Raw genomic sequence first — 13,445 nt, forward strand, 5'->3', positions numbered from 1 at the left:
TAAAGTTAAACTTTCCTCCTTTTGCTGTTGATCCATACTTTGCTTTTTTATCTTTCTGACTTGTTACATTTTTAATGGTTAATAAACTTTCTGAATTCACCATTTAAAATATCCTTTCTTGCCATATGGTGAAGTCACGAACCTGGTGTGATTTACGATTGGGGAGGTTATTGTAGACAAGAGAACACCCATAAATCTTAGTTCAAATAAACCAAAGTTCTTATAAATGGAATGCTATCCTTTATTCTGAGAGAAATTGAACATAGAAGTAAAGATGTTATGCTTCAGTTGTGCAGGGCGTTGCTGAGATTGCACCTTGAACACAGGGTACAATTTTGTCTCCTATTAAACAAAGAATATAAATACATTGGAAGCAGTTCAGAGGAGGTTTACAAGATTGATTCCCAATCCAGTAATGTGAAACATTAACTCTGTTTCTCTCTCCACAGATGCTGCAAGAAGTGTTGTGTTTTTCCAGTTCTTTCTGTATTTATTTTAGATCTACCTGTAGTGGTAGGAAAAACACTATTTACTATCCAGGATAAAATAAATGTCCTTTCAGTGGAAATGTGCTCTCCCAGGCTCAAAGAGCATCAGAGAACTAGAAGCAAAGTTGTGAGACCGGCCAGTCCAGCAGAAAGAAACCCTCCGACCCTCCCACTTCATCCACCGTCAGAATAAACATGGTTCAGTCCTGGATGTGATCAATAGCAGCAATAACAAGTCTAACCTCAGTGGTTGGTAAGTTGATGGAGAGGATCCTGAGAGACAGGATTTATGATCATCTAGAGAAGTTTAGTATGATCAAAAGTAGTCAGCACGGCTTTGTCAAGGGCAGGTCGTGCCTTACGAGCCTGGTTGAGTTCTTTGAAAATGTGACCAAACACATTGACGAAGGAAGAGCGGTGGATGTGGTCTATATGGACTTCAGCAAGGCGTTCGATAAGGTCCCCCATGCAAGACTTCTTGAGAAAGTGAGAGGGCATGGGATCCAAGGGGCTGTTGCCTTGTGGATCCAGAACTGGCTTGCCTGCAGAAGGCAGAGAGTGGCTGTGGAGGGGTCTTTCTCTGCATGGCGGTCAGTGACCAGTGGAGTGCCCCAGGGATCTGTTCTGGGACCCTTGCTGTTTGTCATTTTCATAAATGACCTGGATGAGGAAGTGGAGGGATGGGTTGGTAAGTTTGCTGACGACACCAAGGTAGGTGGTGTTGTGGATAGTTTGGAGGGATGTCAGAAGTTGCAGCGAGACATAGATAGAATGCAAGACTGGGCGGAGAAGTGGCAGATGGACTTCAACCCGGATAAGTGTGTGGTGATCCATTTTGGCAGATCCAATGGGATGAAGCAGCAATATAATATGAAGGGTACCATTCTTAGCAGTGTAGAGGATCAGAAGGACCTTGGGGTCCGGGTCCATAGGACTCTTAAATCGGCCTCGCAGGTGGAGGATGCGGTCAAGAAGGCGTACGGTGTACTGGCCTTCATTAATCGAGGGATTGAGTTTAGGAGTCGGGAGATAATGCTGCAGCTTTATAGGACCCTGGTTAGACCCCACTTGGAGTACTGCGCGCAGTTCTGGTCACCTCATTACAGGAAAGATGTTGAAGCCATTGAAAGGGTGCAGAGGAGATTTACAAGGATGTTGCCTGGATTGGGGGGCATGCCTTATGAGGATAGGTTGAGGGAGCTTGGTCTCTTCTCCCTGGAGAGACGAAGGATGAGAGGTGACCTGATAGAGGTTTACAAGATGTTGAGAGGTCTGGATAGGGTAGACTCTCAGAGGCTATTTCCAAGGGCTGAAATGGTTGCTACGAGAGGACATAGGTTTAAGGTGCTGGGGGGTAGGTACAGAGGAGATGTCAGGGGTAAGTTTTTAACTCAGAGGGTGGTGGGTGAGTGGAATCGGCTGACGTCGGTGGTGGTGGAGGCAAACTCGTTGGGGTCTTTTAAGAGACTTCTGGATGAGTACATGGGATTTAATGGGATTGAGGGCTATAGATAGGCCTAGAGGTGGGGATGTGATCGGCGCAACCTGTGGGCCGAAGGGCCTGTTTGTGCTGTGGCTTTCTATGTAACACCCTCTATGTAACAACGGAACCCAACCCCTGTCATCATTCGTGAACTCACTGGTGTCTCTGCAGGCTGGATGATTGAGTGAATCCTTTCCCACACGGAGCAGGGGAATGGTCTCTCCCCAGTGTGAACTCACTGGTGTTCCCGCAGGCTGGATGACCTTTTAAACCTCTTTGTGCAGTGAGAGCAGCTGAACGGTCTCTCCTCAGTGTGAATGCACTGGTGGATCATCACATCCCGAGAACTTTTGAAACCACTTCCACAATCCGAGCATTTAAAGGGTCTTTCATTGGTGTGAGTGAGATTGTGGCTCAGCAGGCTGGATGAATGAGTGAATTCCTTCCCACACACAGAGCAGGTGAACGGTCTCTCCCTGGTGTGAACTCACGGTGTGATCACAGGGGTTGGATTCTGCTGTTATTGTTTCTGCTCTCAATTACATCCAGGACTGCATTTTGTTCATTCTCACAGTTGGTCAATGGGGAGGGTCGGAGGGTTTCTTTCTGCTGGACTGGCCGGTCTCACAAAGTTTGCCTCCAGTGGGCTGATTCTCTTTGAGACTTGTTGCGAATACCTGGTTTCAGATTTCACACCACATTCTGAGGTGTTGACCAATGGGAACTCTGGAGGACCGGAAGGACTCTGCTTCTCCAGCCAATCAGAGCTCCTCCATTGTCTGAATGCGGAAGTTGGACAATGAGCATGTTCAGCTGCTCATTCCTGCCCAGCAAAGCTGCTGCTGCTCACTCTCTGAATGAAGATTGAGCTTCAGACAAACTCAACCTTCCTTCTGTCTCTAGCATCTGTGCGAGTGGGGGCCAGTGGCGCAATGGATAACGCGTTTGACTACGGATCAGAAGATTCCAGGTTCGACTCCTGGCTGGCTCGATTTGAAAAATAGTTTGTGAGCTCCTTTTGACCTAAAAGAGGCCAACATCTGTGAGTAAAACACTTTCTTTGCTCCGCTTTTGCGTTTCTTTTGCATTCTGGGGGAAATTGGGGATTTGTTGAATTTTTAACTTCCAGGTCACCACTCGCTGCCTGAATAAAAATCCTCCTCACATTCTTCATGTATCTGTAACCAGGTAATACAGTGTATTACACACATCATCAATCATTAAAATTTTAAAGTGGCTGTCAGCTTGAAGATTAATCATGGATCATTTCCACTTCCACAACCCCCTGACGCAGCGGCTTCCAGGTAATGACCTTTCTGCACCTTTCTGCACCAAAATAAAATTCTTCCCCACATCCTTCTCCTTCTCCCAATCCAGTTATCCGGTCCCACATATGGCACAGATTTTAATTTCTAGCGTGTAGGCCGGTCATTACACGTAGATTTTCAGATCTCTGTGTCCAGTACAGGAAGTAGTCAGCATAGATCCGTTAATCAGCCATAGACTTGGGAGGTTGTATACTCAGGAGAGCAGAGTGAGAATTGAGGGAGAGTGTGTGGGATGGAGATTTACAGCTTTTGGGGAATGAGAGAGGAAAGAATGTTCCATAGAAACTAGAATTGTCTGTTCTGAATTTCTATCCTGTACTGACAGTGATGTCTGTTGTAAATTCCTTTCACAGATATCAGGAGATGAGGATTTATAGACAGAAATTTCAAACTAAACATCACATGAAGATTTGACAGAGTCATTCGATTTATTGGGACCTGAATATCATTGACCTTTGAATCTAGAAAAGCAATGTTTGTCTGATCTGTTTGCTTCAGGAGATTTTAAACATCAGTGTGACTGGAACACACCCGAGTGAGAGTGTTCCAGTCCACTGATAGTGGAAAGAGCTTTAACCAGTTACACAGGCTGAAACAACATTGCACCATTTACAGTGAAGAGAGACCGTACACGTGTTCTGTGTGGACAAGGATTCAACTGATCATCAAACCTGGAGAGTCACAAGGACACCCGCATCATGGAGAAACTGTGGAAATGTGACGATTGTGGACAAGGATTCATGTTGCCCTGTGATTTGGAAATTCATCAACGCAGTCACACTCGGGAGAGACCCTTCACTTGCTCAGTGTGTGGGAAGGGATACATTAAGTTCTCCCACCTTCTGAGTCACAATCTCACTCACACCAATGAGAGACCCTTTGAATGCTCTGACTGTGGGAGTGGATTCAAAAGCTCTGGAGAACTGGTGTCCCACCAGCGCACTCACAGTGAGGAGAGACCGTTCAGCTGCTCTCACTACTCAATGAAATTTAAATGGTCATCCACACTGCAGAGACATCAGCGAGTTCACACCGGGGAGAGACCGTTCAGCTGCTCCGTGTGTGGGAAGGGATTCTCTCGGTCCTCCGAACTGCGGGCACACCAACGAATTCACACTGGGGAGAGACCGTTCACCTGCAATGTGTGTGGGAAGGGATTATTTCGGTCATCCGCCCTGCTGACGCACAAAGTCACTCACACCAATGAGAGACCCTTTAAATGCTCGGACTGTGAGAGTTGCTTCAAAAGTTCTCGGGATCTGATGTCCCACCAGCGCATTCACACTGAGGAGAGACCGTTCAGCTGCTCTCACTGCACAATGAGATTTAGATCATCATCAAACCTGCGGAACCACCAGCGAGTTCACTCCGGGGAGAGACCATTCACTTGCTCTGACTGTGGGAAGGGATTCACGCAGTTATCCGCCCTGCTGACACACCAGCGAGTTCACACCGGAGAGAGGCCATTCACCTGCTCGGTGTGTGGGAAAGGATTCACTAATTTATCCAACCTGCTGAGTCATAAAGTCACTCACACCAGTGAGAGGCCCTTTAAATGCTCGGACTGTGGGAGCGAATTCAAAATTTCTGGGGAACTGGTGTCCCACCAGCGCATTCACACTGAGGACAGACCGTTCAGCTGCTCTCACTGCGCAAAGAGGTTTAAGAGGTCATCCACACTGCAGAGACACCAGCGAGTTCACACCAGGGAGAGACCGTACATCTGCTCTGTGTGTGGGAAGGGATTCAGTCAGTCATTCACCCTGCTGACACACCAGCGTCTTCACACCGAGGAGAGACCATTTACCTGCACCGAGTGTGGGAAGGGATTCACTCAGTCATCCACCCTGCTGACTCACCAGCAAGTTCACAGCGGGGAGAGACCGTTCACCTGCTCCGAGTGTGGGAACAGATTCACTCGGTTATCCACCCTGCAGAGACACAAAGTCACTCACTCCCAGGAAAGACCCTTTAAATGCTCTGACTGTGGGAGTGGCTTCAAAATTTCTGAGCATCTGATAGACCACCAGCGCATTCACACTGGGGAGAGACCGTTCAGCTGCTCTCACTGCACAAAGAGGTTTGGAAGGACATGCACACTGAGGAGACACCAGCGAGTTCACACTGGGAGAGACCATTCACCTGCTCTGTGTGTGCGGAAGGATTCACTCGATACCCCAGCTGCTGAGGCACAATGTCCCTCACACCCAGGAGAGACCCTTTAAATGCTCTGACTGTGGGAATGGTTTCAAAAGCTCTCAGGAACTGATGATCCACCAGTCCATTCACAGCTGCTGTGTGTGGGAAGAAATTCACCCGTTCATCCCTCCTGTTGAGACACCAGCGAGTTCACAAGTGATGACAGGGGTTGGATTCTGCTGTTATTGCTGCTGTTGATCACATCCAGGACTGAACCTTGTTCATTCTGACAGTTGGTGAAGTGGGAGGGTCGGAGGGTTTCTTTCTGCTGGACTGGCCGGTCTCACAATTTTGCTTCCAGTGGGCTGATGCTCTTTGAGCCTGGGAGAGCACATTTCCACTGAAATGACCCACACAAACTGACGAAGAACATTTATTTTATCCTGGACAGTAAATAATGTTTTTCCTACCACTACAGGTAGATCTACAGTAAGTACATTAGTCTCTGTTCCATTGAGTCTACAGCACAGGGCCAGGCCAGTCGGCTCAATTGGTCTATGTCAGTATTTATGCTCCACATGAGCCTCCACCCACCCCTCTTCATCTCCCCCCATCAGCAAATCCTTCTATTCCTCTCTCCCTCATGTATGTATCTAGCTTCCCCTTCAATGTATTCATGCTGTTCACCTCAACCACTCGCTGTGGTGGTGAGTTCTACAGTCTCACCACTCGCTGGTAAAGAGGTTTCACATTAAATCCCTGTTGGATTATTGAACCCCTTCATAATTTTAAAGACTTCCATCAGGTCACCCTTCAGTCTTCTCTTTTCTAGAGAAAAGCAGCCCCAGCCTTTCCTGAGGGTTAAATGCTCTCAGTTCTGGGATTATTCTTGTGAATCTTTGTTGCTCCTTCTCCAGTGCCTCTATTTCCTTTTTCTAAATGGAGATCACAAATGTTGACAGTGCTCCCAGTGTAGCTGAACCCTGATTCTAAACAAGTTGAACAGAACCTGTTCAATTCTATTCCTCGAGAATGGAACCCTGTATATGGGCCCTACACTTTAGGAAAGATGTGAAGTCCTTAGAGAGGGTGCAGAGGAGATTTACGAGAATGACTCCAGGGATGAGGGACTTCAGTGAGTTGGAGGGACTGGAACAGCTGAAATTTCTCTCTTTAGATCAGACAGGCATTAGGATTGGGAATGGGGCCATTCAGCCCATTGAGTCCATGCTGGCTCTCTTCAGATCAAACTGTTGCCCTGTTCTCTCTCCGTGTCCCGTAGATTTATTTCCCAGAAATGCCCATCCAATTTCCTTTTGGAAACATTCCATTATCTCTGCTTCAGCCGCTCGTAGGAAGTGAGTTCCAGATATTTACCACTTCAAATGCAACTGAGGAGCAGAGAGCACAAAAGGAGGCCGTGTGACCCATTGTGCCCCTGCTGCCTCTTCAAACATTCTCAGCAACAAGGTCAAGGAAGACATGTTAAATTCTAACATGTGACTGGAGCTTTATTTTAAAAATTAATGTTGGATTCACCTGCATGCTTGTGGAAGATGCATTGCTGGCAGGAATTGTCTGAACTAAGAATTTCTTCTATTAATTTGATCAGTTGGAGGACATTATATTCTGTCAAATCTGGCTCAAGAATAAGGTTGATTGCTCAGTTCAAGTAAGAAGGAAAGCTATTGGCTTGCAGCAAGTGTCTTTTCGAACTAGTATATCTTGTATTAACCTTATTCAGTTGTGGGACATGGGCGTCGCTGGCTGGCCAACATTTATTGCCCATCCCTCGATGCCCTTGTTCAGAGGGCAGTTAAGAGTCAACCACATTGTATGAACCAAATGTGTTCATTAAATATTACTGTATTTAGAACAAAGAACAAAGAAAATTACAGCACAGGAACAGGCCCTTCGGCCCTCCAAGCCTGCACCGACTATGCTGCCTGACTTAACGAAAACCCCCTACCCTTCCGGGGACCATATTCCTCTATTCCCATCCTATTCATGTATTTGTCACGATGCCCCTTAAAAGTCACTACTGTATCGCTTCCACTACCTCCCCCAGCAACGCGTTCCAGGCACCCACTACTCTGTGTAAAAAATCTGCCTTGTACATCTCCTTTAAACCTTGCGCCTCGCACCTTAAACCTGTGCCCCCCAGTAATTGACTCTTCCACCCTGGGAAAAGGCTTCTGACTATCCACTCTGTCCATGCCTCTCATAATCTTGTAGACTTCTATCAGGCCGCCCCTCAATCTCCGTCGCTCCAGTGAGAACAAACCAAGTTTCTCCAACCTCTCCTCATAGCTAATGCCCTCCATACCAGGCAACATCCTGGTAAATCTTTTCTGTACCCTCTCCAAAGCCTCCACCTCTTTCTGGTAGCGTGGCGACCAGAATTGAACACTATGTTTCAAGTGCGGCCTAACTAAGGTTCTATAAAGCTGCAACATGACTTGCCAATTTTTAAACTCAGTGCACTGGCCGATAAAGGCAAGCATGCTGTATGCCTTCTTGACTACCTTCTCCACCTGCATTGCCACCTTCAGTGACCTGTGTACCTGTACACCCAGATCCCTTTGCCTATCAATACTCATAAGGGTTCTGCCATTTACTGTATATTTCCTATCTGTATGAGACCTTCCAAAATGCATTACCTCACATTTGTCTGGATTAAACTTCATCTGCCACCTCTCCGCCCAAGTCTCCAACCGATCTATATCCTGCTGTATCCTCTGCTGGTCCTCATCGCTATCCGCAAATCCTCCAACCTATGTGTCGCCCGCAAACTTACTAATCAAACCAGTTACATTTTCCTCCAAATCATTTGTGCATATTACAAACAGCAAAGATCCCAGCACTGATCCCTGAGGAATGCCACTTGTCACAGCCCTCCATTCAGAAATGCATTCTTCCACTGATACCCTCTGTCTTCTTTGACCACGCCAGTTTTGTATCCACCTTGCCAGCTCACCTCTGATCCCATGCGACTTCACCTTGTGCATCAGTCTGCCATGAGGGACCTTGTCAAAGGCCTTACTGGAGCCCATGTAGACAACATCCACTGCCCTACCCTCATCAATCATCTTCGTCACTTCCTCGAAAAACTCGACCAAGTTCGTGAGACACGACCTCCCCTTCACAAAACCATGTTGCCTCTCACTAATACATCCACTTATTTCCAAGTGGGAGTAAATCCTGTCTCGAAGAACCCTCTCCAATAATTTCCCTATTACTGATGTATGGCTCACCGGCCGGTAATTACCTGGATTATTCTTGCTACCCTTCTTAAACAAAGGAACAACATTGGCTATTCTCCAATCCTCTGGGACCTCCCCTGTCGCCAGTAAGGATACAAATATTTCTCTCAAGGCCCCAGCAATTTCCTCCCTTGCCTCCCTCAGTATTCTGGGGTATATCCCATCAGGCCCTCGGGACTTGTCTACCTTAATGTTTCTCACGAACCCCAATACCTCCTCCTTTTTGATCTCAACATGACTCAAACTATCTACACATCCTTTCCCAGACTCATCATCCACCAAGTCCTTTTCTTTGGTGAATACTGACGCAAAGTACTCATTTAATACCTCGTCCATTTCCTCTGGCTCCGCGCATAGATTCCCTCCCTTGTCCTTGAGTGGGCCAACCCTCTTGCTCTTTATATATGTATAAAAAGCCTTGGGATTTTCCTTAATCCTGCTGGCCAATGCTTTTTCGTGACCCCTTTTAGCCCGCCTTACTCCTTGCTTAAGTTTCTTTCTACTTTCCTTGTATTCCACACTTGCTTCATGTGTTCCCAGCCTCCTAGCTTTGACAAATGTTTCGTTTTTCTCTTTGACGAGGCTCACAATATCTCTCATTATCCAAGGTTCCCAAAACTTGCCATACTTATCCTTCACCCTTACAGGAATGTGCTGGTCCTGAATCCCTATCAACTTACACTTGAAAGCCTCCCACACGCCAGATGTTGATTTGCCCTCAAACATCTGCCCCATCTGGTAGCTATTTATTAGCTACCAGTCATGAACAGATGAGAAATTAATGAGCCTTAATTGAGTTATAGTTAATCAATGAATCAGTCGTTATAGTAAAAGATTGAGTTTTATTTGCTGTAAAAGTTTAATTGCTGTGTATGTAAAGAATGTGCAATGAGGATAAATGTACTGGCGAGAGAGACCTTCAAGCTCTGATTAGCCTCAACATTTGAAACTGTGAGAATAAGGGATTGTATAGAATCAGCTAAAGGGATAGTATGAACCAGTTCTATTGTATTCCTGTCTAAGATAATAAGAGGTGGTGGTGTCAGTAATTGAGGATCCAGTTAAATTAATCTCGTGATCAAATTGACCAATTGTCATGATACAACAGGCCCAACTCTGACGTGAAGTAATCGTCACTTTGTGGATAAAAGTAGAGGTTCTGAACGTCTTCCTTGGGAGCCAAATACTGAAAACTCCCGAGGCTGAGTTCCAAGGAAATTACTGTCAGAGAAGGAACCAGACTCCCGAGGCTGAATTCCACAAGAATTCCTGTCAAAGAAGGAGCCAGAGAGGGTTACGTTTCTACGGACTGATCACCCGCATGAAGTTGTAAAAGTCAATGTCTTAAAGTTTATTTATTAGTCTCTCTATTAGTGCGATGCTCATGGCAGTTTCCCAACTGGGGCGCAGGCCCCGTTATTCTCAGCTAATATTAGCCCTCAACTCCATCGCCTGGCTGTCATTGACACGAGCAATAGAGAGACAGAAAGGTGCCCAGGCTCAAATGGGAAGTCGAAATGTGTGCCTTTAAATGAACTGTTAGGATCTCTGATGATCAACAATTTAAAAAAGAATTCTAAACCCAGTGAGTAAATTAAAGATTCACACGACAAAGCTTCAAGTTTATGGCGTTTACTCCAACAAACTGGAAGCAACAATGATTAAACACTTTTTTATAGGGAACATAGCCCTTAAACTGTAAAATTAAACTTTGCCCTTTTACTCTTAACACCATTAAATATCCACTCAATGGATATATTTTACCCTGCCTTGGAATGTTGACACTCTTTCTCCAAAAACCAGCCCAAAGTGATTCTTTCCTCCTCAACAGTTTATTTCCATTGTTTTCCTTTTCCAGTCTGGCAACCTTTAATCCCAGAACTGTCCTTCACAGTGATGGTTCTCCTGGACATTTTCCCACTAACATAAGCAAGGCGAATCTTCCAGCCTTGGTTCAGAATTCTCAGGAATTTGTGACCAACATTTGACATCGGAGCAGAAGTCGGCCATTTGGCCCTTTGAGTCGGCTCCACCGTTTATTTAGATCATGGCTGATCTGTTTGTGTTGCGTTCTCGTGCTATACCCGTTACTTTTGATGCCCTTATCCAACAAGAATTAGTATAAAGGCAAAATTCTGCTGTTGTTGGAATCTGAAACAAAAACAGAAAATGCTGGACAATCTCAGCAAGTCTGACAGCATCTGTAGAGAGAGAATGGAGGCAACATTTTGAGTCAGGATTACTCTTTGTCAGAGGTGAAGACAAGGAAAATTGGACAAAATTGGGAAGCAATCTATTAAACCTCCTCTGAACCACTTTCAATGCATTTGTATCATTTCTTAAATAGGAGACAAAGCTGCACCGAGTGTTCAAGATGCAGTCTCAGCAACGCCCTGCATAACTGAAGCAGAACATCTTTACTCCTATGTTCACTTTCTCTCGTAATAAAGGATAATATTCCATTTGTAAGAACTTTGATTTATTTGAACTAAGATTTATGGGGGTTCTCTTGTTTACAATAACCTCCCTAATCGTAAATCACACCAGGTTCCAGTGTCTTAACCATGTGGTAAGAAAGAACACATTAAATGGTGAATTCAGAAAGTTTATTTATCATTAAAAATGTAACAAGTCAGAAAGATAAAAACGGAGTGTCGATTAACAGTTAATAGAGAAAGTTTAACATTAACAATTGAACAGACTTCTCTCCATCCCTCTCAGACCAGGACATGAAGTGACCGCTCCAAAAATATGGATAACTTGTAAAACCAACAGCTCTCAACACCTCTCTGTAAACATCTCTCCCTCCACCTCTCTCTACCAAATTGCCTTCTCAAGACCACTTTTTTATACTTTAAAAATGCCGAAAGCCCATCTTAGCCAATTCCCATAAATCTTCAATTATAAACTAAAATAGACATGAGTTTTCAGATGATTTGAAAAGAAATGAACTGTCTGCTGAAAGGGTTAACTTTTCTACAGAACCTAAAGGGATGGGGAGTGAGCAGCAAACACTTGGCCCTCAAGAATACCACTTTACACAAGTATAAAAATCAAAACAAACTCGATTGTAAACTTCATCTCTTAATTTTTTTGTTATATTCCAGAACCTAATTATTTTCATTTGATCAGTTTTTGTTAGGGATGGACAACTTCTGTTCTTTATAAACTGATTCACTCATTTTGTTTATTCTACATGGGCTCGGAGAATCAGAACCCAGACTTTATCATCCTTATCCTTTTTCTCCCTTTGCCACCACTCCCTCTGTTTTGCGGGAGGGTCGTGGGGATTCCAATCAGAACTAATCATTTTATCAGAAAAGTTAAATACTGCGGATGCTGGAATCTGAAACAACAACAGAAAATGCTGGAAAAGCTCAGCAGGTCTGGCAGCATCTGTGGAGACAGAGTGGAGCCAATGTTTCAAGTATGGATGACCCTTCATAAGAGCTGTTATGAAATGTCTTCCAGACTTGAAACGTTGGCTGTATTCTCTAATAATTTTATCGATAAGTTTCTTGTTCTTAGTTTCCAAACAGCAGGTAAGAGACCTGTCCAGTCCTCACTCGAGCTCTGATTTTTCACTGGCCATGCTTGGGTCAGTTTATAACCATTAGAATCTACTCTGAGGTCTGCTTTTCAGTCCAGTGCTACTTGGAGTATACCGTCACTTCACTGACTATCGGGTCACATGTCCCTCACAGTTCTTATCACAAATTTGGGATAAAATAATTTAAACAATGCCTGAGAACGCTTTTTAACTTCTTAACCAACTACCTACCACTGTTTGTTGATTGGTCAGACCCCCTTTTTACAGATTCGGGTATCTCAGCCGCTGAACACCAGCCGGTCCTGGAATAAGTTTAATTCTAACCCATTCTGAGTAAATATTCTCACCAGGTCCTCTGTCGGGGCCCTGCTAAGCAGCTTTAATGGTCCGTGATTGCAGAAACTGAGCAGTCACAGGAATGTGGTCAAGATAGTCCAGTCCCACAATGCCTCACATTCAATCTGCAGTCCTTCAATTATAACAGAATATGTGGCTGTATGTAGCTGCCTCGGCCACAATCAGCGCCAACACTGCCTTCCTGAACTGCTACAATGCCTGAGGTATAAGTAGACCCACAGTGCTGTTAGGGAGGGATTTCCAGCTACATATTCCATACTTCCTCTAGACTGTAGGTGGATACCAGATTGATATATTCCATTCACCCACACCCAAGGTGAGTTATTCCAATTTCTTTATTGTCCAGGACAATATATTCACAATATCTTTCAAACAGAAATTAAAGAATATTTTGATGCAGTGCATGGTACTGACCTGGAACTTGCTGCCTACGAGGGTGGAGGAAGTGGAGACAGTAAACAATTACAAAGGAAATTGGATGGGCTTCTGGGGGAGTTTCAAACAGAAATGCTGACTAAATATCTCTTAACTTCCTCACACCCTGTCACTCTGTGATCCTTGTGAAATTTGAAACCAGGTATTCGCAACAAGACTCAAAGAGCATCAGCCCACTGGAGGCAAAGTTGTGAGACCGGCCAGTCCAGCAGAAAGAAACCCTCTGACCCTCCCCATTGACCAACTGTGAGAATGAACAGAATGCAGTCCTGGTGTAATTGAGAGCAGAAACAATAACAGCAGAATCCAAACCCTTTGAACTTGTTGGTGCCTCAGCAGCTGTGATGAAATTCTGAACCCTTTTTATACGCTGAGCAGGTGGACGGTTTCTCCCCAGTGTAA

At 44.9% G+C, this 13,445-nt stretch overlaps 1 protein-coding gene and 1 non-coding gene across 2 annotated transcripts; both read left to right on the plus strand.

Moving 5' to 3' along the window:
- The first annotated feature begins 2,889 nt into the window (after positions 1-2,889).
- trnar-acg (transfer RNA arginine (anticodon ACG)) lies at positions 2,890-2,962 on the plus strand. The gene has a single exon. It is a non-coding gene; the product is annotated as a tRNA-Arg (tRNA).
- Positions 2,963-3,229: 267 nt separating this feature from the next.
- LOC144483899 (uncharacterized) lies at positions 3,230-13,445 on the plus strand. The gene is made up of 5 exons (XM_078202479.1): positions 3,230-3,275; positions 4,491-4,825; positions 4,910-5,488; positions 7,051-7,110; positions 13,422-13,445. Exons 1-5 carry the CDS (start codon positions 3,230-3,232, stop codon positions 13,443-13,445), a joined length of 1,044 nt encoding a protein of 347 aa, XP_078058605.1.

Source organism: Mustelus asterias, unplaced genomic scaffold, assembly GCF_964213995.1.
Source record: "Mustelus asterias unplaced genomic scaffold, sMusAst1.hap1.1 HAP1_SCAFFOLD_84, whole genome shotgun sequence".
Lineage (NCBI taxonomy): Eukaryota > Metazoa > Chordata > Chondrichthyes > Carcharhiniformes > Triakidae > Mustelus > Mustelus asterias.

Coding starts and splice junctions, on each gene's coding strand:
- LOC144483899 (XM_078202479.1), top strand. CDS start 3,230: ATGGATCATTTCCACTTCCACAACCCCCTGACGCAGCGGCTTCCAG. Junction 3,276..4,490: donor CCTGACGCAGCGGCTTCCAG/GTAATGACCTTT, acceptor TGACGCACAAAG/TCACTCACACCAATGAGAGA. Junction 7,111..13,421: donor AGGTTGATTGCTCAGTTCAA/GTAAGAAGGAAA, acceptor TACGCTGAGCAG/GTGGACGGTTTCTCCCCAGT.